We start from the raw sequence: 27,962 nt of genomic DNA, 5'->3' as shown, positions 1-27,962 counted from the left end.
GATGTCAGAAAACAAATCAACTGCACATACTACTACTACTTAACATTTCTAAAGCGCTACTAGGGTAACGCAGCGCTGTACAATTTAACATGGAAGGACAGTCCCTGCTCAAGGAGTTTACAATCTAAAAGACAGGTGTACAATCTAAAAGACAGGTGTACAATCTAAAGACAAGTGTACAATCTAAAAGACAAGTGTAGAGTCGATCTGATAGGGCATACTATATTTCTCGGAAGGTTAGGTGCCGAAAGCAGCATTGAAGAGGTGAGTTTTAAGCAGAGATTTGAAGATGGGTAGGGAGGGGGCTTGGCGTACGGGTTGAGGAAGATTGTTCCAGGCATAGGGTGAGGCAAGGCAGAATGAGTGGAGCCTGGAGTTGGCAGTGGTGGAGAAGGGTACTGAAAGGAGGGATTTGTCCTGAGAGCATAGGGTTACCATAGGGTAAACATAGGGTTACCATCAAGCTCATTTTCAAAGCACTTAGCCTCCCAAAGTGCTTTGAAAATATGCCTCCATATGTCCAGATTTACCCGGACATGTCCTCTTTTGATGAGAGAGAGCAGGAGGGTCTGATTGGATCAGGGAGAGGATTAGAGAGTGAAAATAGAATTTGGGTGTTTGAGAAAGTTTAGTGGCTTTAGGCATAAGAGTCAGCTCTGTGGGTGCCAGTGCATCATAAGTGCCCCTAATATTGAGCAAGTTCCTTCACTGAGTCCAGGGAGGGGTAATTTGTTTTGTGTTTGGCACTCCAATCTCTCTGTAATGTTGGTGCCTATGAAGGTGGATTTGAGAGATAGAGAGATACTGGTGGGGCAGGATGTCACTGGCCTGTGTTGGTTAGCAGCGTCATTGGCTCAGGGACCCGTGTGGGCTGAGCTCCAGCCCCATTGGATCCAGAGTGGTCCCTGCTTGAAAACTAGGTACAGACCAGAGCTCTATTCGCTAGTAACATATGACATTGCCTCCTAATGATTTACTTTGTATTTGCTGATCTGTTTGAAGGTCAAAAGGTGATGGACAACCGTGCAGGGTGTGTCAGGTGAAATTTCACAAGTGCTGCTCTATATATACAGAGGCAGAAGCTGAAATCCTTGCAGATCAGGCTGGACTCATTGGTTTGTCATAACAACGCCAGCTGACATTGTCATCTTTCCTTCCCCAAAGGATGAAGCTGCTTCTACTTCTTGCCTGTATACAGCTGTGCCGCTCTGTTCCTCCTTCCACAGAACTGCCTGAGCCCGTCCTGCAGGACGCCTCCTGTAATGATACTTTGGTAAAGGTGGCTGCAGGTCTCGCTCTTGATGAGATCAATTCCAAGCGAACAGAGGGCTATGTGTTCAACCTTAACCGCATCGCTGATGCACATACACAACGTGTGGTAAATATAACTTTTGACAGCTTTTATGGGCATCTTTTAAAGCTGTATTACAGGATATGCTAGCACTCCAAAGTTTGCAGTTGTAAAAGTTGCCAGTGTAGGCTTCTTAGCATAGGACATGAGACCGAATATATCCACTCAGCCATGACTCGTTCGTCATTTAAGCCCTCTATAAGTAGGCTGTGTGTGAGTGCAGGAGGATGGAGGGGTGTGGGGTGTGAGAGTGGGGGTAGGTCTGTGTGAGTGCACGGGGGTTTCAGGTGTGAGTACTGTGAGGTGTGGGGTGTGAATCAGCTACTTCCTCACTCCGTTTTCCTTCTCTTTCCTCTCAAATTACTCCTCTCCCCTTCCCTTCTGCCCCTTCCTTCTCTCACCTCCCTTCCATTCTGTCTCTTCTCCTCCCTCCTCCTTTTCTTCCTGCTCCTCTCAGTCTGGGACACTTCTTTGCACGCACACACAGTTAACTTATACCCCCCCCCCCCATTCTTTCCCAACACACACCACACTCCCCCAGCACTAACATCCCCACCCAGTAAGTATTCATGCAGACTCATACTCACACACCCAGTCAGTCATGCAGACCCACACACCCCACACACCCATTTATTATCCACGCAGACCCACACTCACTCAGTCAGTATTCATGGAAATTGCTTAAAATAGTCAAACAATTCTTTTACTTTCAAATCACCTCTCTCCTAAAAACTGCCCTGTTCTCGTCTCTTTGGAAGGAGAACCTCTTATCGTCAAACTTACTTATCTCCTAATGGGAGAAATTTTCCACTGAGATAATACCATAGGTCACAGCGGAGAATGATCTCTGCCCGGTTGCATCGGGATAGGCATTGTAACACACACAGTAGATCTACGCATCAGTTTAAAGGTCAATTTTAATAGATAGGAACTTTACAAAATTTGGTATTTCGTTTTCTTAGTAGGTCTGGCCATCTGTGTGGTAGACTGTTTTGATGAGCCTCACACCTACACCAGCTTGGCTTCTGATAAGTGCAACACTATTTCATTGGTGTCGAACTCTAAGCTTAAGAATATGAGAATCACGATAGGATCGTTTGTCTCGTCCCTCACCAAAGTCATCTGTCACTCTCTGAAATTCCTTTAGCAGATCAGCACATTCTGATGCATGTATAGGAAATCATTCTAGGTTTGTGAATGATGTTCTGGTTACTCAACCTTTCAGTTGTTCTCTCCCAGAGCACAAAGGAGCTGAAGGTTTCAAAGCGTTGAACGTGACATGGAGCAGCAGATCGGCATGCATCTCTTGAAATAGTATTGTATCTGAAACATAAAACCTGGTAATTGTCTGGATGCACCTAGGGCTACCTTGTGGAGACAAAAAAGAGGACACAAAAAGTAAAATGCTGCCCTGCCCCACCCTGGCCGCACAGTTTTTTATTTTATTTTTGTTACATTTGTACCCCGCACTTTCCCACTCATGGCAGGCTCAATGCAGCGGGCAATGGAGGGTTAAGTGACTTGCCCAGAGTCACAAGGAGCTGCCTGTGCCGGGAATCAAACTCAGTTCCTCAGTTCCCCAGGACCAAAGTCCACCACCCTAACCACTAGGCCACTCCTCCACTGTTGCTACTATTGGAGGTTCTACATGGAATGTTGCTATTCCACTAGCAACATTCCATGTAGAAGTCGGCCCTTGCAGATCACCAATGTGGCCGCGCAGGCTTCTGCTTCTGTGAGTCGTACGTGCAGGACGTCAGACTCACAGAAACAGAAGCCTGCGCAGCCTTCTACATGGAATGTTGCTAGTGTAATAGCAACATTCCATGTAGAACCTCCAATAGTAGCAACATTCCATGTAGAATCTCCAATAGTATCTATTTTATTTTTGTTACATTTGTACCCTGCGCTTTCCCACTCATGGCAGGCTCATTGCAGCTTACATGGGGCAATGGAGGGTTAAGTGACTTGCCCAGAGTCACAAGGAGCTGCCTGTGCCTGGAATTGAACTCAGTTCCTCAGGACCAAAGTCCATCACCCTAACCACTAGGCCACTCCTCCACGATCCCCCAAGAAAGCCAGAGTCTATAAGTAAAGAAAATACTGGTTAAAGTAATAGAAATGCGTTTTCTTCTGTAGTCTTTTAAATACAAAATTAGAAAAGATGTACTTTTCCAAACAAGTAATAATCCACGAGCAGCTTGTCCCCATTTCCTTTCCCTGCCATCCATGAGCAGCATGTCCCCCTCTGCTCTCCATCCCCTTCTATCCGTGCTGCATTTTCCCCTTTTCCCCTTTTCCCTTCCCTTCTCTCCATGTACAGCATGACCCTCCTCTCCTCTCCCTTCCCTCCCATCCATGAGCAGCTTGCCCACTTCTCTCCCTCCCCTTCCTTCCCCTCCTGGCCTACCTTGCAGCCCTGGTGGTCTAGCGGCCTGTTTGGGGAAGGAAATAATCCCACTCTTTCCTGCCCGCTGCCGCTGATCTCCCCGCTGCTGCCACTTCGTGAAACTGTTTTCCGAGACTTCAAGCGATGACCTCGCAAGACTTCCGCAAAGTCTCACAAGGCCTCCGCTTCAAGTCTCGGCAGCCATTTTCAAGAAGCAGCGGTAGTGGGGAGGTCAGCATCAGCGGGCGGGAAAGAGTGGGGTTATTTCCTTCCCCAAAGAGGCCACTAGACCACCAGGATGTGATAAGGTAAGCTGGGGGGGGAGGGGCAGAAGGCAAGACTGTCCGTCTGCCCACCCACCAACCCAGAAACCCGGACAAGTGGGCTGGCTGGGGGAAAAAACTGTCCAGGCCCCTGATAGTCCCCTGAAAAGGAGGAAATGCACAGGGAAATCTGGACGTATATCCAGGCCCTCCACTTCACAGTTCCTTGCCAGAGTGACGGCACTGTCAAGACATACTTGACTGAACAGAACTCTGGTGGCAGATAGTCATTGACCAACTCCTCTGCTGGGTAAGAGAGATTGTAAATCTGCCAGAACTTTCCCTTGCCCCTTCTTAAGAACTACAGCTAAGTGGGACACCCGGGCATTCTGCAAATGAGACTGCAATGTGGCCCAGTCCCAGCTCAGCCTGAAGCTTATTCTTCACTAGCTCCTCACAATGCCGAACTGAAGGCATATTTTATGCTAAGGTGGGTCGGGAGGAGCCCTGGTGTGAGATTCCTAATCCAAACATAAACTCCTCACACAGTGGCATCTCATCAGTCATTATGCCATACTGCAAAGTTTACTGAGGTGGTCCTGAGCAGGGGCACCTACTTGGACCTGCTGCATGAGCCTTTCTGCAGTTTCCCTGCTACATTCAATGATGGCATGGCCTGCTCCACAATGCCAACCAGTTGGCGTAAAACTACAAACTTCACCCAACGCTGATTACGGACCCAGGAGAGACACATCTGTAATCAGCGTTGGTGACGTTTGTACTTTTCTCATTGCCTCTGACACAGCCCGTACGTCTGCCGACACATGACCATGTCAGGCACTTGTTTCTGAGTCCTGGGAGCTTTGAACAACCAATAAAAGACAATTTTTCTTCAAAAGGTCTGCTTCCTTTTCTGTTTCGTGTAAATCTAGAAGTAGGGTAGGCTGGATCCTCTGAAGAGAACAAGGGAGAAACTAGTTCAATGTTTGAAAATTTATTGGAAAACACCAAGCAACACAAAACAGCTGCCATGTTTTGGCGCCAGTGCACCTGCGTCAGGACTGTTATGATTTGATAGTAAAGTGAGTGATGTCTTCATATACAAATCATTTTGGAAACAAAACTCAGTCTCCAAAAGTTAAAAGGTTGTTGGATGAATCTCCTTTTGAGACTGAATTTTGTCTTCATATACAAATCATTTTGGAAACATCACTCACTTTACTATCAAATCATAAGACTCCTTATGCAGATGCACTTGCGCCGAATCACGGCAGCTGTGTCGAGTTGTTTGGTGTTTCCCAATAAAATTTCAAACACTGAACTAGCGCCTCCCTTGTTGTTTTTGGAAGAGCCAGCCTACCCTGCTCCTAGATTTACATGATCGACGAGGGATGGAGTGTTCCTCCACACCTTGTGGTCGTTCCCTCTTTCCTTTTCTGTTTTCACATAGGATGTAATAGACTGGTTGCCTTCTTGTTTTCTTACTCTATCAAACTTACTATAATTTTCCATTTTAAGAGAAGGCATCCTGAAATAAGAATGTCTTCAATCCAAATTTAAACTTTTGTAATCAGCGTTTTCAGAATAAGTGAGATGCGAGGGAGTGATGGGCTTCACGTATGGAACTCGTTGATTACCAATCTGCTTTGTGCTCCATGACCCTGTGACCTGAGTCTCTGCATCTGCTTTTTAGGGGACCACAGGCACAGTCTTCTACCTCCAGCTGGATCTGGTAGAAACTAAATGCCATGTGCTGAGCAAGCGACGTGCTAAGGACTGTGAAAACAGACCTTTGCATCAATCGGTAAGTATAGAAGAAATGACAGCTACATAAGTACATAAGCCACACTGGGAAAAGACCAAGGGTCCATCGAGCCTAGCATCCTGTTCACGACAGCAGCCAATCCAGGCCAAGGGCACCTGGCAAGCTTCCCAAATGTACAAACATTCTATACATGTTATTCCTGGAATTGTGGATTTTTCCAAGACCGTTTAGTAGTGGTTTATGGACTTGTCCTTTAGGAAACCGTCCAACCCCTTTTTAAACTCTGCTAAGCTAACCGCCTTCACCACTTTCTCCGGCAACGAATTCCAGAGTTTAATTACACATTGGGTGAAGAAAAATTTTCTCCAATTTGTTTCAAATTTACTACACTGTAGTTTCACCGCATGCCCCCTAGTCCTAGTATTTTTGGAAAGCGTGAACAGACGCTTCACATCCACCTGTTCCAACCCACTCATTATTTTATATACCTCTATCTAATTTCAACATCTTGTGGAGAATAGGGATGGGCTGTCGTTTGAAATGAAAGTAATTTGCCGATAATAGTGTACTATCCTCAAGATTTTATATATGGCACGCTCCTGAGATGTGCGAGCAACTTACTTGGCTAATGAGCTTTTAACCATCAATAACTGGATTCTAACAACCAATTATTGATGTTAATTGACACCAGTTGAGATTTGCACACAGCATCTGGCTGCACACTGTTCGATACATCTGGGTGCCTACATCCCATAGAACATACCATGAAAGAGGTTGCAGCCATGAGAGGAGTATGGGCGTTCCAAAAAGTTGCACGCAGTTACTGAAGAATGAATCAGCATGCCCAACTTGGGTTTCAGCAGGCGTAAGTGTGGTACCCAAAGCTAGGGCACAGGAATTGTGGGTAAGCACGGACCCTTTATAGAATCGCGCTTAAGGCCAATCTTTTCTGGCATCCATTTTTGAGCACCATTTCTAGAAGGGCTAGATTCAGTAAGTGACACTCAAAAATCGGCGCTGCACAAGAAATGATGAACACCCGTTATAGAATAGCATTGGGTGCTGATTTCAGCGCCCAAATTTGGATTTACACCTGCTGATCTTCAGCACTGAACCGGTCAAGATCACCGTATAAATAAGACTGCATTAAAGTCAGTCCTATCTTAAGGGGAGTAGAGACAACCATTAAGTTTTGTTGTGAGGATCGAAGCGTCTGGATAGGAGAATAAGGAATAAGAGATCTGTAAAGGAATAGCGGGTAAACCACAGTAAAATGTCAAAGTTTTAAACACTAGTCCAATTGATACTGGAAGCCAAGTCCTTAATCTCTATTTTAAAGACACGTGAAGTCACGACACCTACTAAAGGGTGACATTTCTTTCCTAGGCCTCATGATTCTTATAACTTAGTTAAATGGTGTCAATGGATTTCTATACACTGATGAAATTTTTTTTTTGTTACATTTGTACCCTGTGCTTTCCCACTCATGGCAGGCTCAATGCGGTGGGCAATGGAGGGTTAAGTGACTTACCCAGAGTCACAAGGAGCTGCCTGTGCCTGAAGTGGGAATTGAATTCAGTTCCTCAGTTCCCCAGGACAAAAGTCCACCACCCTAACCACTAGGTCACTCCTCCACTGTTGCTACTATTTGAGATTCTACATGGAATGTTGCTATTCCACCAGCAACATTCCATGTAGAAGTCTGCCCTTGCAGATCACCAATGTGGCCGCGCAGGCTTCTGCTTCTGTGAGTCTGACGTCCTGCACGTGCAGGACATCAGACTCACAGAAGCAGAAGCCTGCGCGGCCACATTGGTGATCTGCAAGGGCAGACTTCTACATGGAATGTTGCTGGTGGAATAGCAACATTCCATGTAGAATCTCCAAATAGTAGCAACATTCCATGTAGAATCTCCAATAGTATCTATTTTATTTTTGTTACATTTGTACCCTGCGCTTTCCCACTCACGGCAGGCTCAATGCAGCTTACATGGGGCAATGGAGGGTTAAGTGACTTGCCCAGAGTCACAAGGAGCTGCCTGTGCCTGAAGTGGGAATCGAACTCAGTTCCTCAATTCCCCAGGACCAAAGTCCACCACCCTAACCACTAGGCCACTCCTCCCCCATAGTAAGTAGAGTGATGTGGTAGTCAGGTTAGTTCACTTTTAAAGGTAATAAAATAGAAATAAAACAAAACATAGAAAAGAAAATACCTTTCTTATTGGACTAACAATACATTTTTTGATTAGTTTTCGAAGGTAACCCTTCTGATCATTTCTGATCTGCAGAAGAAGAGTTACCTTAGAAAAGTAATAAAATATATATATACCAATAAAAGAGGCCCGTTTCAGAGCAAATGAAACGGGCACTAGCAAGGTTTTCGTCGCCAACACCCCTCCCTCCCTGGCCAACCCCTTCGTTGTTCTACCATTGCTCCGCCCCCAACGTCATGACGTTTGACGCGAGGGCGGGGCACAGAGCGATTTCCCCCCCCCCCCCCGCCTCCCTGCCTCCCTCCCTGCCAACCCCTTCGTTGTTCTGCCATTGATCCGCCCTCGAGGGCGGGGCCCGGAGCGATTTTGGTGGCTTCACCACCACGAACCTTCGAACCTTTTTGAAGGAAGTCAGGGCTTGGCTTCACTGACGTCAGTGTCCTCAGAACGTTGAGGGTGAGTTTTATTATAGTAGATATATATATATTAAGTTAGTCCAATAAAAAAGGTATCATCTTATTTCTCTGTTTTGTTTTATTTTTATTTATTCCATGGTAACAGCGACTATGGATGTTTCCTAATGAGAAGGGATGGCTACCACACAAGATGTGCGGCTTTAGAGATATGTAGATGACGGTTCATGAATTCATTATTGTGTTCACACTGCTACAGGTCTATGGGCATTGCAACGCAACCTATTATCTCAACAGACCGGGAAGAATTGCTCGTCTGTATAGCTATGATTGTGCTTTCCATCCAGGTAGGAAATCCTTTAAACTGACTGATCTGAATGGAGAAGTAGCCTAATGGTTAGTGCAGTGGACTGAGATCATGGCAGTGGCGTTCCTAGGGGGGGGCGGTGGGTGCGGTCCGCCCCGGGTGCACGCCGCTGGGGGGGGGTGCCGCGTGCCTGTCTGCTCCGTTGGTTCCATGCTCCCTCTGCCCCGGAACAAGTTGTTCCGGGGCAGAGGGAGCATAGAATGAACGAAGCAGACAGGCGCACGGCACCCCCCCCAGCAGGTAAAAATGCACCCGGGGGGTGTCCTTTCGCCGTGGGGGGGGGGTGTGTCCTTTCCGCGGGGGGGGGGGGGGGGGGGGGGGGGGCCTTTCACCGGGGGTGGGGGTTACTGCACCCGGGGGGGGGGGGGGCGGGGGCGCATCGGCTATCCGCCCCGGGTGTCAGCCACCCTAGGAACGCCACTGGATCATGGGTTCAATTCCCACTACAGCTCCTTGTGACCCTGGGCAAATTGCGTAGCCCTCCATTGCCTCAGGTACAAAACTTAGACTGTGAGTCCATTAGGCAAAGAGAAAAGTACCTACAGATAATGTGTTCAGCACTGCAGAAATGATAAATAGTAGGGTACTGTTCACGGAGGCTGTTTTGAGTAAAAGACTGTTTTCATATCTGCTCAATGTATTGGTTAAAATCCCTTTATCACCTGGTAATGACGGTGAGGATGTAATTTCTTTCTAGCAGTCATTAGGTAAATTGATGACATCACTAGACAGTAACTAACCCAGCATTTCACGAGATTGCTGCCAGAAAGAACACATCCTGAACATCAGGTGGCATTCTCTCTGTGCAGTGACAGAAATATTAAACTACTCATAAGTTGTATAGACATGAGCTGAACTTCAAACTGGCTATTTGCAAGCAACCTGAACATCACACTTTTCAATGGTGAGTTTCATTTTTAAGAAGGCGATTGTCAAAGCATAAGTACATATCTATATAAATAATTCTCACCTCCAACGTTCAGAACCTCACTGTGTGGCAGGGAAACACTGAAGCCCTGTAGTCTTCTAGGCTGTCAGCACCACTCATTCTCACTCTCACTCATAGACCCGCCCTCAGCCACGCCCCATCCACACATAATTCACAACCCCAACATTCTAAATGTAAATTTGTAGTTGCAAGATCCCATGAGTGTCTGCCCCGCCCTCGCGTCACAACGTGATAACGTGGAGGGCGGGGCTATGACACTCAGCCAATCGCCAGTTCCACCGCCCTCCGACGCTCCCCCCCCGACACACACAGAGAAACAGCGCCCTATGCAGCGCCTCTATCCCCCCCCCACGCACAGCGACAAACACCGAGCTACGCAGGGGGAGGAGTGCCGTCCGAACACCTGATCCGCCAGCACCCCGAAGCTGCCGCCCTCCAAAAAAAAACTACCCACCTGCACCCTCCCCACGCTGCCATCCTGCACCCTCCCCACGCTGCCGCAGGTAAACCTTGCTAGCGCCCATTTCATTGCTCACAGAAACGGGCCTTTTTTTTACTAGTAAGTACATAAGTATTGCCATACTGGGAAAGACCAAAGGTCCATCGAGCCCAGCATCCTGTTTCCAACAGTGGCCAATCCAGGTCACAAATACCTGGCAAGATCTCAAAAAAGTACAAAACATTCCATACTGCTTATCCCAGAAATAGTGGATTTTCCCCCAGTCCATTTAATAACGGTCTATGGACTTTTCCTTTAGGAAGCCGTCCAAACCTTTTTAAAACTCCGCTAAGCTAACCGCCTTTACCACATTCTTTGGCAACGAATTCCAGAGTTTAATTACACGTTGAGTGAAGAAACATTTTCTCCGATTCGTTTTAAATTTACTACATTGTAGCTTCATCGCATGCCCCCTAGTCCTAGTATTTTCTGGAAAGAGTAGACAAGCGATTCACATCTATTCATTCCACTCCACTCATTATTTTATAGACCTCTATCGATATGATATCTCCCCTCGGTCGCCTTTTCTCCAAACTGAAGAGCCCTAGCCGCTTTAGCCTTTCCTCAAAGCAAATTCACTTGAGATAAATGGGTGTTTATCTACAGAGAAAGCTCTTTCCAAATCTTTCCCTCCCTCTTCTCCCCAGTATCACTCAGCAAGGGAAAAAAAGTGCATACAGTGTCTGCAATGTGCAAACATTTCCCTGCAGGGCAAAGGAGTGGTGCAGGGACCAAGCCTGGTGCCAGGGCCACCTTGTGTGGGAAGTTTATTTCTAACCCCTGTGTACATCCTGGCAGGGAGTTCTTGCTTGCTGGCACCAGAGATGCCAAGTTACCCAGTTCCAGGCTGGAGATTTTGAGCAGTCCTAGATTTTTGACCACCCTGTCCAGATGCCATATGGGACTTGCAACACTGGTTTCACTGGGCAGGATCAGGCACTTCAAATCCCACACTGCTTTGGGATGTAAGTTCAAAACCAGGACTGGCCAAAAGTTTTCCAGCCTGGAACTGGGCAACTTGGCACCTCTGTAAAATTTTGAAATTCTGCCCCAAAATTAGCTAATTGCTTGAGCATTTCTTTAACTCCCTTTTGCAAACAAAACCCAAACACATATACATAGTAGATGACGGCAGAAAAAGACCTGCATGGTCCATCCAGTCTGCCCAACAAGATAAACTCATATGTGCTACTTTTTGTGTATACCTTACCTTGATTTGTATCTGTCATTTTCAGGGCACAGACCATAGAAGTCTGCCCAGCACTGTCCCCGCCTCCCAACCACCAGTCCCGCCTCCCACCACCGGCTCTGGCACAGACCGTATAAGTCTGCCCAGCACTGTCCCCGCCTCCCAACCACCAGACCCGCCTCCCACCACCGGCTCTGGCACAGACCGTATAAGTCTGCCCAGCACTATCCCCGCCTCCCAACCACCAGCCCCGCCTCCCACCACCAGCTCTGGCACAGACCGTATAAGTCTGCCCAGCACTGTCCCCGCCTCCCAACCACCAGTCCCGCCTCCCACCACCGGCTCTGGCACAGACCGTATAAGTCTGCCCAGCACTCTCCCCGCCTCCCAACCACCAGTCCTGCCTCCCACCACCGGCTCTGGCACAGACCGTATAAGTCTGCCCAGCACTGTCCCCGCCTCCCAACCACCAGACCCGCCTCCCACCACCGGCTCTGGCACAGACCGTATAAGTCTGCCCAGCACTATCCCCGCCTCCCAACCACCAGCCCCGCCTCCCACCACCAGCTCTGGCACAGACCGTATAAGTCTGCCCAGCACTGTCCCCGCCTCCCAACCACCAGTCCCGCCTCCCACCACCGGCTCTGGCACAGACTGTATAAGTCTGCCCAGCGCCGTCCCCGCCTCCCAACCACCAGTCCCGCCTCCCACCACCGGCTCTGGCACAGACCGTATAAGTCTGCCCAGCACTATCCCCGCCTCCCAACCACCAGCCCCTCCTCCCAACCACCGGCTCTGGCACAGACCGTATAAGTCTGCCCAGCACTGTCCCCGCCTCCCAACCACCAGTCCCGCCTCCCACCACCGGCTCTGGCACAGACTGTATAAGTCTGCCCAGCACTATCCCCGCCTCCAAACCACCAGTCCTGCCTCCCACCACCGGCTCTGGCATCATGCACAAGAGAAATTGTAATAATCATTTAGGAGTCAAATGCTGAAAATCTTTGACCAGATTTTTGTTTATTTATATCTTTGCTATCCAGTTTCAAGAGAGAAGATCAACATGATGTGCCCTGACTGTCCAATCGCGTCCTCCCCCGATACACCTATATTTTTGGAGACTGCTGAAAAGACTTTACAAAAATTTAACCAGGAAAGCAACGAGACACATTATTTTACCATCCTGAACGTCACAAAAGCCTCAATGCAGGTATGGCTGAAAACAGATCGATGGGGGGGGGGGGGGGGGGGGGGGTGTAGAAAGTGAGAAGATAGTTCAGACGTTTAAGAATTGTGTGGCTGTGCTGATCTCCAACAAATCTGGGGGGTATTGTCGGTCTCAAAGCAGCGAACCTCTGCTCTGTTCCAGAGTAGGGAGGGTATGATCTGACGGATTACCAGCTTCTGGCTGCTTCTTGCAACTAGTTACGCACCATGGGACCCTTTTACACGGCGGCGGTAAGCCCAGCACGGGCTTACCACACGCTAATCTGGAACTGTTGCCAGCACAAGGCCTGATGCCGGCGGTAGTTCCAGCCCTGGTGTGCGCCATGCGCCACACTAGGGGAAAAAGCTAGCTATTTTCCAGCGTAGCTCTAGCCCGGTGGTAATCGGGTAGCGCCGCATGCTATCCGGTTACCACCAGGTTAGCATGGGAGCCCTTAATACCATGGTGACGTTAAGTGCTCCCCCCCCCCCCCACATGGCCCCACGGTAAGTGAGATCTTATTATTATTATTACATTTGTACCCCGCACTTTCCCACACATAGCAGGGTTCAATGCGGCTTAGATAGAAAATAGAAATACAAAGTATTGTTTGGAGAATATTATAAATTGCGATAAGGTTTAAGAATGTGAATTGAACATGGAAAGGTAAATAAGGAGTGGAGGAGTGGCCTAGTGGTTAGGGTGGTGGACTTTGGTCCTGGGGAACTGAGTTCGATTCCCACTTCAGGCACAGGCAGCTCCTTGTGACTCTGGGCAAGTCACTTAACCCTCCATTGCCCCATGTAAGCCGCATTGAGCCTGCCATGAGTGGGAAAGCGCAGGGTACAAATGTAACCAAAAAAAAGGTATAATAGGCAAAAGGAAAGAGAATGGGAGGGGTATGGTGTGGGGCAGATGGAGAAGGGAAGACAGGGGTATAAGGATATTGGGAGACATGGGTAAGGTATGACCCTTTTATTTGATTGCATGGCCATGCCGTTTTTTTTGGCCTTTTCACCTGCTGAAGTGAAAAGGGCCGTAGCGCACAGCAAAACCGACCCCCCCCCCCCCCCCCACCGCTAGCGCAGGGCTCTTTTGGCTGCAGCTTGGTAAAAGGACCCCCATATGCTCTTTGTCCAATCATCATTCAGATTATAAGCCTTAGCCAGTAGTAGGGCGTACTTTGGAATATTAACTAAATCGTACACTGTGCTGACATTTCCTGTAGGATTTAACATTATCACCTAACGTTCTTTCTTTTTCTTCTCTCTGAATCAAAATGGCAGTGGGTCGTTGGCCCGTCACACTTTGTAGAATACACAATTTACGAAACTATATGCATCAGGGTCCACCTGGTGGTAAAAATGTATTTGTGTGAACGCGTGGAAAGACAATTTGCAGTAAGTAATTGTTTAAAGGTAAAGACTGGTTTTGAAAGGATTGCTCCTATTTCATGCCTATGACAAAAATCTTGGTAGCAGAGTTGCATTTAAGGTCATTGTTAAATAGGATGGTGGCGTTGGGTGTGATCCTTGAATTCTCAGGGAAGCTGGAGGTGGGCATCCCTGACCCTGTGCTCTCTTTGATAGCCAGTGAATATCACTAAGTTAGCAACATGCCACCCTATCATGGCGAAAGTCTTCTATCGATCCTGTCTGCAGGAAAACCATTAGAATAGCAGCAGCAAATGAATTAAGAAAGCCAAGTGAACAAATCAGTTAATGAATTTTCCTACCTTCATACAATATCCTATATAATAAAACTCACCCTCAACGTTCTGAGGACACTGACGTCACTGTCAGGTCCTCCGGGCACTTCCTTCCGGTTCGAAGCCTTCATGGTGGTGAAGCCACTGAAAACACAGTGTTGGGGCCCCGCCCTCGCGTCAAACGTGATGACGTAGAGGGCGGAGCAATGGCGTCAGTGGCTTCACAACCAACGACGCAGCAGATTGAAGGTGGCGTGCCGAGGTCCGCAACAATGGCGGCCAGTGCCATCAGAACGCTGAAAGGGGTGAGTAGGGAGGGGGGGGAGGTTCGGAAGGAAACCATGCTAGCGCCCGTTTCATTTGCGCAAGAAACGGGCATGTTTCACTAGTATTGTATAAATTGTTAAATGAAGATACTGGAAACAGATACGTTATGGTAATATTATTAATTATACTTGGTGTACACTAGAACTATAATATTCTATAAAGATGAAATATATGTATTTATCACATTTACAGATCATCTTTCCCAAGTAGGCTACATGGCAAAAACAACAACATTATGCCATAAAAATCTATGAATATAAAACACTAAAAACATTACTAAAAATCAATCAAAGCCATTAATTATAAGATGAGTTAATGTATAGTGAAACAGGTATAATCATTAATAAAGAATAAATAGTCTATGGTAGATGTTTTCTGATAACAGAAGGCGACATACACTTGAGTCCGTCATCTTCATATTCCTTTGTCTGGGAGTTGCCTGCAGGAACATCCTGGCCTCAATCAGGCAGGGCAGGCAAGTTACTTGGGAGTCCTGCAGAGCCTGCCTGCCCTGGGCAACTGAAATCACCATATTCCTGTGCTACCCCCAATGGGAAGAACATGGACAGTGGGCAGCGGACTCCCATAGAGGGAATGTTAGGTGGAAAATTAGGATTCTCAGAACTAGTTAGAATTTGATTTGATTGATTTGATTTATTCATTTTATAGCATTGCATGGTTTACCTTAAAATATTAACCAGCTTATAATTGAAAAAGAAAAACGCCTATATTACGACCCAAATCGGGAGATAGACGTTTATCTCACAAAAACGAATAAAGCGGTATAATCGAAAGCCAAATTTGGACGTTTTCAACTGCACTCCGTCGCGGATGCGGACAAAGTTGATGGGGGCATGTCGAAGGCGTGGTGAAGGCGGAACTGGGGCGTGGTTATCGGCCGATCAGAGATAGGCGCCTTTCGCCGATAATGGAAAAAAAATATGTGTTTTTAGCGAGAATTTAGGGCACTTTTCCTGGACCCTGTTTTTCCACAAATAGGGCCCCAAAAAGTCCCCTAAATGAAAAGATGACCACTGGAGGGAGTCAGGGATGACCTCCCCTGACTCCCCCAGTGGTCACAAACCCCCTCCCACCACAAACATATGCCGTTTCACAACTTTTTATGTTCACCCTCAAATGTCATACCCACCTCCCTGGCAGCAGTAAGCAGGTCACTGGAGCAGTTATTAGGGGGTGCAGTGGACGTCAGGCAGGTAGACCCAGGCCCATCCCCCCCCCCCACCTGTTACACTTGTGCTGGTAAATGGGAGCCCTCCACACCGCCCCCCAAACCCACTGTACCCACATGTAGGTGCCCCCCTTCACCCCTTAGGGCTATAGTAATGGTGTAGACTTGTGGGCAATGGGTTTTGAGGGGGATTTTGGGGGCTCAACACACAAGGGAAGGGTGCTATGCACCTGGGAGCTCTTTTACCTTTTTTTTTTTTTTTTTGTAAAAGTGCCCCCTAGGGTGCCCGGTTGGTGTCCTGGCATGTGAGGGGGACCAGTGCACTACGAATCCTGGCCCCTCCCACGAACAAATGCCTTGGATTTATTCGTTTTTGAGCTGGGCGCTTTTTTTTCCATTATCACTGAAAAACAAAAACGCCCAGCTCACAAATTGTCGAATAAAACATGGACGTCTATTTTTTCCGAAACTACGGTTCAGTCCGCCCCTTCACGGACCCGTTCTCGGAGATAAACGCCCATGGAGATAGACATTGTCGTTCGATTATGCCCCTCTAAGTCATTTAAATTAAAAATAACAAAAATACATCAAATAAAACTATACAAACAATAAAACCCATCAATCTAACAGCATCCAATTTACACTAAAACACAGATTTAAAACAGTCAATTGACCACCTGGGGATAATTCTTTAAAATGTCACCAGCATTTATGTGCCAAATATGCTTGTAAATGATTAAAATACTTATGATACTTGTGTGTGTGTGCAGACACATACACACACATGTAAATGAATACAGTACTGGCGTACGTGTCTGAGCACATATGCATGTCAATGATTAGAATTCTGATGATACATGTCTGTGAACACATACATATGTAAATGATTGGAATACTGGTGATAGGTGTGCGTGCATATGCACATGTAAATGATTAGAATGCTTGTAATACATATTTGTGTTCACATACACATGTAAATGCCAAAAAAGTGCTTCCCTGTAAATATGCACATCTTGCATAGCGTGCACTTGATAGGTGGACATTCACATGGGCAAAGGCTGGGCGGAGTATGAGCTGGACTCCCACTTGTGCAAGTAACTTACAGAATACATATTTCCGGCTTTTAGCTGTATGGCTGGCACAAGTGCGTGCACTTACCCGCACATTGTTAGAGGCTTTCCTGGCCTCTGGCCCCTCCGGACCCGTAAGCGTTGGTCCAGAATTTCAGCCCGCTTCCAGTAAGGCCACCAGCCCCCTCTTCGGGGAGCATATACCCCATTTGACCTCCTCCCCCTGGAGTGAGAAAAAGGACCACACAAAGAGAAGCAAAAGAAAACAGACATATGGTAATTCTCTGTGTAAGCCAAGGTTTTTTTTTTTTACTTTCATGCAGTTCCCCTCCCATTTCGGAAGGTTGCCAGAACAAAGCAGTTAATAACAGCAACAGTTCTCACTTCTTAGCTCCCCAAACAATGAGCCTGGAAAGAAAAAAAACAAACAAACCCACAGCTCAACCCCAACCCCCCTTTCTCTCACAAGACAGCAGTTCAAAAGCACTGCCGTTTCACCAGCGCCAAAAACAGTTCAAATGAAATTTAGGAAGTCAAACCTCCCGCTCAAATAGTGCAACGCAAAACCTTGCAGTTCAAACACTTGCAGTTTAAATCACTGTAGCTCAAACATTGCAGTTCAAGACAAGGCCTCCACCACCTTACTTCTCCCATCCAGCTCCTCCAAGAGGCAGGGGGAAGTAGCAGGGTCCCCTCCCCTATCAGCCATAGCTCCTGACAACCGCCCGCTTCGACCCTGTGGTAGCCAGCCCTTACTCTCCCTCCCCCACCTCCTTCTTTGGAGCAGCCACCTCCTCCCCCTCCGAGCCCAGCCCTCACACCATGCTATTACTTGGTGGCCCATTTCCTTTCTCTTGGCTTTAGCCAGCCCCACGATATCCATGGGCTCGCCACCTCTTTCTCCTCCTCCCTCCTCTGCCCCTTTCCATTCCATGGGCTCTTCACCCCACCCTTTACCCACCTGTACTTCATCCTCCTGATTAGAGTTACTCCCACTCTCCTTCCATTCCCCGACCTTCCGTGCCGGGTATTTCAAACTACCCTCCCTGAACTTCTCCTTAACCTCCTCTGGGGGCTGTTGGGTATGTGAGTCCTGGACTCTGTGATAGAACTTCTGCAGTGGCTGCTGGGAATCGTAGTCCCGGCTTTTAGTGTGTCTTTCCCCAAAGGGCCGCTGGGACTGGTAATTTCTACCTTTCCCCCTGTTCCCAGGGATAAATGCTTTCTCATTACTTGCCTCCTCCTGACAACATATATACCTGGTTACGTTAAACATAGAAAATATAGTAGATGACGGCTGAAAAAGACCTGCACGGTCCATCCAGTCTGCCCAAGAAGATAAATTCATATGTGCTACTTTTTTATTTGTACTGTCCTCTTCAGGGCACAGACCGTATAAGTCTGGCCAGCCTACCCCCGCCTCCCAACCACCAGCTCTGGCACAGACCGTATATGTCTGCCCAGCACTATCCCTGCCTCCCACCACCGGCTCTGGCACAGACCGTATAAGTCTGCCCAGCACTATCCCTGCCTCCCACCACCGGCTCTGGCACAGACCGTATAAGTCTGCCCGGCACTATCCCCGCCGCCCAAACACCAGCCCCGGCACAGACCGTATAAGTCTGCCCAGCACTATCCCTGCCTCCCACCACTGGCTCTGGCACAGACCCTATAAGTCTGCCCAGCACTATCCCCGCCTCCCAACTACCAGTCCCGCCTCCCACCACCAGCTCTGGCACAGACCGTATAAGTCTGCCCAGCACTATCCCCGCCGCCCAACCACCAGCCCCGGCACAGACCGTATAAGTCTGCCCAGCACTATCCCTGCCGCCCAACCACCAGCCCCGGCACAGACCGTATAAGTCTGCCCAGCACTAGCCCCGCCTCCCAACCACCAGCTCTGCCACCCATTAGTATTCTATAAAGGAAAGCAGACACCTTTCATTTATAGAATAGGCTTCTAGGTGCCCCTTTATAGAATTGCCCTCATAACTTGGACTAAATAGGCCAAATTATCTTCACATGCCTTAGCTATCACTAAACAGCTGTGTTTTTAAAGGTTTTATGAGCAAAGTTATCAATGCTATGCAGCTCACAACATAACCTGTTCCACAACCAAGGACCCGTGGAGGGGCATAATCGAACGTGAACGCCTATTTCCATGGGCGCCTATTTCCGTGGGCGGGACAAACCACATTTTCGAAAAAAGATGGGCGCCCATCTTTTTTTCGATAATACAGGTTGTGCGGGGCAAATGCCTAGGATTTGGGCATTTTTCCGCTGGGCGCTATCAGTTTTCAGTGATAATGGAAACCGAAGGCGCCCAGCTCAAAAACGAATAAATTCAAGGCATTGGGTCATGGGAGGGGCCAGGATTCGTAGTGCACTGGTTCCCCTCACATGCCAGGACACCAACTGGGCACCCTAGGGGGCACTTTTACAAATTAAAAAAAACCTTAAAAGAGCTCCCAGGTGCATAGCACCCTTCCCTTGTGTGCTGAGCCCCCCAAAACCCACTGCCCACAAGTCTACACCATTACCATAGCCCTAAGGGGTGAAGGGGGGCACCTACTTGTGGGTACAGTGGGTTTTGGGGGATTTTGGAGGGCTCAGCATTAAGCACCACAAGTGTAACAGGTGGGGGGGGGGATGGGCCTTGGTCCACCTGCCCCCACTAAATACTGCTCCAGGGACCTGCATACTGCTGTCAGGGAGCTGGGTCTGACATTTGAGGCTGGCATAGAGGCTGGAAAACAAACATTTTGAAAGTTCTTTTTTTATGGTGGGAGGGGGTTAGTGACCACTGGGGAAGTCAGGGGAGGTCATCCCCGATTCCCTCCGGTGGTCATCTGTTCATTTAGGGCACTTTTTTGGGACTTGTTCGTGAAAAAAAAGGGTCCAAAAAAGTGCCCTAAATTCTCGCTAAAAATGCCTATTTTTTTTTTTTTTGATTAACGGTGAAAGCCGCCCATTTCTGTTCGGCTGATAACCACGCCCCAGTCCCGCCTTCACCATGCCTCTGACACGCCCCCGTCAACTTTGGCCGTTTCCGCGACAGAGTGCAGTTGAAGGCGCCCAAAATCGGCTTTCGATTATACTGATTTGGGCGCTTTTGCGAGATGGGCGCCCATCTCCCGATTTGGGTCGAAATATGGGCGCCCATCACTTTCGATTGTCAGGCGGATAATGAACTGTGGGCTGGAATTTTGCCAGTGTAGATGCCCCAGAGGTCCAAACAGAGATTTGCTTAGTACCTTACATTTAGGCGAAGGTTAGAATAGCTGTAGCTTTTGAAAGCCTTGCGTCTAGACCAGGGGCGTATCTGGATTCAACCAATCAGCACTGCAGCGTTACTTCCTTGAAGCACATGGCCACGGAGGAACTTCGGAAGACGAAATATGGAGATTGCGGGTCGGACCTCGGCTGGCGGGGGTTGGGGCCCCCCGCCAGCAAAAGTAAGCAGCGGGGGAGGGTTGACGGCGGGGAGGGGGGCCAGGGCGAAATCTGCGGGGGCCCAGGCCCCTGTGGCCCCACGCAGATACGCCCCTGGTCTAGACAGCTGTACAGCCCTGATCCTTCTGAGTACTCATAAAAGTGAACGTTAGAGGTCAAATTAAGACATGCCTATTTCAGAAATATGTTTTAAATTTTAGAGAGGAATAATATTTATGAGATTAATATGACTGTATTATTTGTTTTTATTCTTTTTTTATTTATTTATTTATTTCTCATTTTCACATTATTACAAGCATTACTACTTGAATAAGAAAAACAGTTAGAAAATCTTCAAATTAACAAAAATCCAGGAAACCATTACAAAACTTGCATTAGACCACCAACTGGGGGCTAAGAGCCGTTAACTTAGGAGAAAGTATATTCAGTAAAACACATTTCAAGATGCAATAAAGCGTTAGCAGATTATTATAACCCCCCCAAATCATATCATGTTGCCCTTTATTTAAATCTTGAAGCCAAACAAGACGGTTTAAAGTCAACAAGTACTATAATAATTTTAAATGTTCAGGATTAAAGAAAACATAGTTCGTCCCCAAATATTTTATGTTGCATTTACACGGATAATTCAAGTGGAATGAGGCTCCTAAAGACCAAAATTTCTGGTCGAAGTGCTAAGAAATCCTTCCTCCTAGTTTGAATTAGTTTAGTAACGTCTGGGAATACCCAGATTTTCCCTCCATAAAATGGCATTTGTATATTCTTCAAGAATTTGTTTTTATTCCGATTCTGTATTTTCCTGGTAATGTCCAATTTCTGTTGATGTAATAATCTGCATATATCTAAAGAAGTCTCAAATAGATGCTGGTCTTGTAACAACCATGTAGGTACTTTAGACCACTTAATTTACCATTGTCGTATACTGGATGAGTATTGGTCTCGTATAGAGGACACTATTTCCCATATTCTAGATTTTAAGATCTCTCTAACATACAAAATCATAATCACGGGAGAATTTGGTTTAGAAACGGTAATACAACCTCAAATAGCCAAATTATTACGTATATTGATTCAAGTTGCTTTAAAACTGATATGTCAAAATTGGAAGGACTTTACCAAGTTATCTTATGATATGTGGTGGAATACAGTATGTCTTTACGCTAAATATGAAAAAGCTGCCGCTGAGAAATGCGGCTCCCTTTTAGCATTCAATAAAACCTGGTCTTCTATACTCGATTACTCATCCAGTTAATATTAATTATTATAATCTATGCAAATATAAATGGGTACTAATTACATATGTATATATAATTTCTTATCTCCACCGCTAACATTTAGTAATATGCTTATTCCTATAGATATACAATACCTGTAATGAAACAGAATCAGGGATCCTAGAGTTGATGTAAACACTGTCTATAATTCTTCTACAAGTCAGTGTACATAATCAAACTTGTTAAACTATTATTAAGTCTCTGGTACTTAATTTCCTTTCTTTTTGTTATTTAAAAATTAATAAAAATGATTAAACAAATAATCTGCATAGAACTGTGAGGTTAACTATAAGATATTGTCATGTTATGTTACTTTACAGAAAAGGTTGTAATCTGAGGCTTTTTTAAAATCTTGCAGCGTTTGGGTTTGTGCCAAGGGTCTGTTATGAAGTCAGACATCATGGAACACACCTCTGTATCCTGTGAAATCTATGAACCAGAGGTATTATTCTCATTCATTTGCACGTAGACAATGAGCAAAATCTCTACTGAGACCATCTTATATAGCCTCACGCAGGGGGGAGGGAGTCGGATGCCAGTGGAAAGTTAAAACAGATTTGGAATGAAGAGCCGTGGGGAAGGTAGTCTATTTTCTTTAACGGACGACTTATATAAAAGTGTTTTGAGTAATTGTTTTTAACTAACTCAGTCAGAAAAATGTTAATGGGTAACAGAACTTGCCGTAGTCTGAAAATGACTCTCAGTTGTTTAATAGTGGAGTGGAGGAGTGGCCTAGTGGTTAGAGTGGTGGACTTTGGTCCTGGGGAACTGGGTTCGATTCCCACTGCAGGCACAGGCAGCTCCTTGTGACTCTGGGCAAGTCACTTAACCCTCCATTGCCCCATGTAAGCCGCATTGAGCCTGCCATGAGTGGGAAAGCACGGGGTACAAATGTAACAACAATATGGAATGTTGCCACTATTGGAGATTCTAGATGGAATGTTGCTACTATTGAGATTCTGTTGCTACTATTTGAGATTCTACATGGAGTGTTAATGTTGCTATTCCACTAGCAACATTCCATGTAGATGCCTGCCCTTGCAGATCAGCAACGCGGCCGCGCAGGCTTCTGTTTCTGTGAGTCTGACGTCCTGCACATACGTGCAGGACGTCAGACTCACAGAAACAGAAGCCTGCGCGGCCACATTGAGTAGCCTAGTGGTTAGAGTGGTGGACTTTGGTCCTGGGGAACTGAGTTCGATTCCCACTTTAGGCACAGGCAGCTCCTTGTGACTCTGGGCAAGTCACTTAACCCTCCATTGCCCCAGGTACAAATAAGTACCTGTATATAATATGTAAGCCGCATTGAACCTGCTATGACTACTACTACTAGTACTACTATTTAACATTTCTAAAGCGCTACCAGGGTTACGCAGCGCTGTACAATCTAAAAAAGAAGGACAGTCCCTGCTCTAAGGAGCTTACAATCTAAACAAAAAAGTGCAGTCAAGCAAATTGGGGGCAGTCTAGATTTCCTGGATAGAGGTACAATGGTTAGGTGCCGAAAGCGACATTGAAGAGGTGGGCTTTGAGCAAGGATTTGAAGATGGGTAGGGAGGGGGCTTGGCGTATGGGCTCAGAGAGTTTATTCCCCGCATAGGGTGAGGCGAGGCAGAAAGGGCGGAGCCTGGAGTTGGCGGTGATGGAGAAGGGTACTGAAAGGAGCGATTTGTCTTGAGAGCGGAGGTTACGGGTAGGAACGTAAGGGGAGATGAGGGTAGAGAGGTAAGGAGGGGCTGCAGTTTGAGTGCATTTGTAGGTTAGCAGGAGAAGCTTGAACTGTATGCGGTACCTGATCGGAAGCCAGTGAAGTGACTTGAGGAGAGGGGTGATATGAGCATATCGGTCTAGTCGGAATATAAGACGTGCAGCAGAGCTCTGAGTAGGAAAGCGCAGGGTACAAATGTAAGAAAGATAAAAAATAAAATAGTTAGCAGTCCATGAGGTCAGTCTCTGCTATGGAGTAATGAGCACAGGAGAATGGAACTGACAAATTTCTCATCTTGTTTCTTTTCTCGGTGAAATGGGATGACAGAAGCATCAGGAGCCTGGAGACAACCAACAACAGAAAGAGGACGACGATGACCACAAGCATCATCATGACAAGAAGGGAGATAAAAGACATGGACACCACCACCATCATCATCATGGAAAACACCAAGGCCGTAGCCATAACCATAAACACCCTAACCCTACTAATGACCCCCATGCACAACTGGTAGATCCAACTGGGAGCTCCAAGATAGACATATTTATCAGTAGCCCCCCTTCAGAATCCGTTTCCCCTGGAACAGCAGATGTAGTGAAGCCTATGCCTTTACCTTTTTTCCCCCCCTTCCTTGTAGAGCCAACAATTCTCCCTTTCCCAGAAAAGCATTCTGAAGCTGACCAATGCCCAGGAGAATACGTAGTTCGTGAGCCCTTACTTTGACAGAGAATAAGCCATCACTGAACAGTTTATAATTATGCAGAAAACTCTGTAAATGAAAATGCAATAAAATCATTTAAAAGTATTTGTCTGGAATACTAATATGCCATTAAAAAAACATCCATTATACACAGCCAAGCCACACAATACCATCTCATCTGCTCTGATCAAAGGGACAGAGATAAACACCTCAAAGTCCTGACTGAATCCTTCAACCAGAAAGGCTACAACCAAATATTGCTTCTTCCCTTAAAATACCTAGAGAAACCCTATAGCAGTACAAAGAGAAGAGAGCCACAGAGAGAATCCCCCGTGTAGTGACATACAATCCAGAGCTAGAAAAATTGAGAAGAATCATAAAAGATCTACAGCCACAACTCTAGGAGGATGACTTACTGAAAGAGATATTCCCAGCCCCACCAGTGCTGGCCTTCCAACAGCCACCCAACTTAAAACACAGACTAGTGAGAAGCAAGCTTTCGATAGAAACTCAAAAAGAAAAGAGTGGCACACATCCCTGCAACATACCTAGCTGCAAACTGTGCCAACACATCTCACAGGATCCCACAGTCACTCACGTGGGAAAAACATTCAGACTAAGGAGCGAGTCCTTCACCTGCTCATCTTCAAATGTGGTATAGATCATTCAATGCAAAAAGTGAGAAGAAGGGTGCTATATTGGAGAAACAAGCAAAAAATGAGACTCAATTTGCATAGACATCTTATTAAACATTCCAGTGCCAACCAGGATGTCCAACCTCTGTGGGACTGCACTTCACAAAACCAGAACACTGCATCAATGATTTTATGGTGAGAATACTAAAAGGAAATTTTAACACAAATGTAAGACCTTTGAAGCAGGGGCATATCTCCTATGGGGCCACGGGGGCCAGGGCCCCCGTAGATTTAGCCCTGGACCCCCCTACCGATGACCCTCGCAAACCCCCCTCCCGCCGTCGCCTACCTTTGCTGGCGGGGGACCCCAACCCCCGCCAGCCGAAGCCGTCTTATGGTTGGCGGGGGTTGGGGTCCCCCGCCAGCAAAGGTAGGCAACAGTGGGCAGAGGGTCGGCGGCAGCGATCGAGACGGTCATCGGGCGGGCCACGGAGGTGGTTCTGGCGGCGGGTGGCGGCAATGGCAGCGGGGGATGGCGGGGCGACGCCGGGGGGAGGTCACCGGGGGGGGGGCTAAAATGTGCCCCCTCACCTCGGCTCTGGACCCCCCTACCGGCGAAGTCCAGATACGCCCCTGCTTTGAAGTCAAAATGATGAAATATTTTGACATCCACCAGGCCGGACTTAACAAAGATCTGGGCTTTCTATCCCACTATAAACCATAAAATTCTACTGCTTTGTCACTCTATTATCAGACATCCCTCTCTCCCTGGCTCTCACCCACCCAGCTCTCCTTGTTTCTCATCTAACCCACCCAACTCTCTTCCTGTGAGACTGCCATTGGACTGCCTTTTTTTTTTGTGTTACATTTGTACCCTGTGCTTTCCCACTCATGGCAGGCTCAATGCGGTTTACATATTATATACAGGTACTTATTTGTACCTGGGGCAATGGAGGGTTAAGTGACTTGCCAAGAGTCACAAGGAGCTGCCTGTGCCTGAAGTGGGAATCAAACTCAGTTCCTCAGTTCCCCAGGACCAAAGTCCACCACCCTAACCACTAGGCCACTCCTCCACTGTTGCTACTATTTGAGATTCTACATGGAATGTTGCTATTCCACTAGCAACATTCCATGTAGAAGTCGGCCCTTGCAGATCACCAATGTGGCCTCGCAGGACGTCAGACTCACAGAAACTGAAGCCTGCGCAGCCTTCTACATGGAATGTTGCTAGTGGAATAGCAACATTCCATGTAGAATCTCCAATAGTATCTATTTTATTTTTGTTACATTTGTACCCTTCGCTTTCCCACTCATGGCAGGCTCAATGCGGCTTACATGGGGCAATGGAGGGTTAAGTGACTTGCCCAGAGTCACAAGGAGCTGCCTGTGCCTGAAGTGGGAATAGAACTCAGTTCCCCAGGACCAAGGTCCACCACTCTAACCACTAGGCCACTCAATGTGGCCGCGCAGGCTTCTGTTTCTGTGAGTCTGACGTCCTGCACATCTTATTTTCTTTTCTATATTTTAATTTATTTCTGTTTATTACCTTTAAAATTAATAAACCCCCAAATGGTATCCTTATTATGTACTTTGTAAAAAAAGAAAACCCTCCAAAAGAAAAAACCTCTATGAAAAATTTAAACAGTTCTTTATTAATCCAACAATATCCGTTGTAACATAGTAACATAGTAGATGACGGCAGAAAAAGACCTGTATGGTCCATCTAGTCTGCCCAAGATAAACTCATATCTTGAATTTGTACCTGTCTTTTTCAGGGCACAGACCGTATAAGTCTGCCCAGCAGTATTTCCCGCCTCCCAACCACCAGTCCCGTCTCCCATCACCGGCTCTGGTACAGACCGTATAAGTCTGCCCTCCCCTATCCTAGCCTCCCAACCACCAACCCCTCTTCCCCCCACCTGCTCCGCCACCCAATTTCAGCTAAGCTTCTGAGGATCCATTCCTGCTGCACAGGATTCCTTTATGCGTATCCCACGCATGTTTGAATTCCGTTACCATTTTCATCTCCACCACCTCCCGTGGGAGAGCATTCCAAGCATCCACCACCCTCTCCGTGAAAAAATACTTCCTGACATCTTCTTGTCTTGACTTTCTTTCTTCTCAACCTATTCTTGACCCACTCCAATCTGGTTTCCGCCCTCTTCACTCTACTGAAACTGCACTTACCAAAGTGCACTTACCATCTGCTTCTGGCTAAATCCAGAGGTCTCTATTCTATCCTTATCCTTCTTGACCTATCTGCTGCTTTCGACACTGTTGACCACACCATACTCCTAGATACGCTATCCTCGATTGGATTCTAGGGTCCTGTTCTTTCTTGGTTCATTCTGGCGGTTCCTCTTCAACTTCCATCCCGCTTTCAGTTGGTGTGCCTCAGAGTTCTGTCCTTGGAACCCTCCTCTTCTCCATCTATACCTCTTCCCTTGGTACCCTGATTTCATCCCACGGCTTTCAATACCATCTTTATGGAGACGATTCTCAGATCTACATCTCCACCCCTGAAATCGTTGTCTCTCCAGCAGATGTGATGAAGCCCATTTGACTGCTCAATGAAAGTGCCGTGTGCTACTGGCATGGCTTGGGATTACACAGCAGCTATTGTGGGTGAAGGTGACTCAATCAGGGTTGCCAGGTGGAAAATTTTTTTCCCACCCAAACGAGCCCAAATCCAGCCCAAAACCCGCCCAAACTCAAACCCCGCCCCTGACACCCCACCCCCGTGTCATCAACCCCGCCCCCCGCTGTCATCGGCCCCGCCTCCCCCATCATCGGCCCCGCCCAGAACATCACTAACCCCGCCCAAAATGTCACTAACCCCGCCCCCGCGGCCAAAAAAACCGCCTAAAAAACCGCCCAAAAGACACAAAACAAGGCCAAAAAACCGCAACCCGCCGCGGGCAAAAATTTCCCGCGGTGGGTCGCAGAAAACCGCCCAATTGGGCGGTAAAACCGCCCACCTGGCAACACTGGACTCAATAATCATGGAACAGCAACCCCCACCCCCACCACCACATACACACACACTCTGATTTGCTGTGTGATGTCTTCTCAAGTGCAGGCTTCCACAGACTGTGACTCAGCAACAGACCCATTTCTGTGTTAGGTAACCAACATGAGAGGAAGAAAAAGGGTGGTCAAGGAGGGAATGTGAGCTCTTGACACCATAGCCCAAATATACTGAAAAGTCAAAGGGGTATATAAGTGAGGTATGGAAATAAAAAACTGAAATACTATAAAAAAAAACAAGCAGAAAATATGCAAAACTGAACTGC

At 47.1% G+C, this 27,962-nt stretch overlaps 1 protein-coding gene across 1 annotated transcript; it reads left to right on the top strand.

Annotated features, from left to right (window-relative positions):
- The first annotated feature begins 1,088 nt into the window (after window positions 1-1,088).
- LOC115478563 (fetuin-B-like) lies at window positions 1,089-24,139 on the top strand. Its single transcript, XM_030216005.1, has 7 exons — window positions 1,089-1,378; window positions 5,697-5,807; window positions 8,654-8,741; window positions 12,442-12,608; window positions 13,892-14,005; window positions 21,985-22,068; window positions 23,662-24,139. The coding sequence occupies exons 1-7, from the start codon at window positions 1,166-1,168 to the stop codon at window positions 24,055-24,057; spliced, it is 1,173 nt and encodes a 390-aa protein (XP_030071865.1). The 5' UTR covers window positions 1,089-1,165; the 3' UTR covers window positions 24,058-24,139.
- The last annotated feature ends 3,823 nt before the right edge of the window (window positions 24,140-27,962 follow it).

Source organism: Microcaecilia unicolor, chromosome 10, assembly GCF_901765095.1.
Source record: "Microcaecilia unicolor chromosome 10, aMicUni1.1, whole genome shotgun sequence".
Lineage (NCBI taxonomy): Eukaryota > Metazoa > Chordata > Amphibia > Gymnophiona > Siphonopidae > Microcaecilia > Microcaecilia unicolor.
This window is presented reverse-complemented; position numbering and strand designations above follow the sequence as displayed.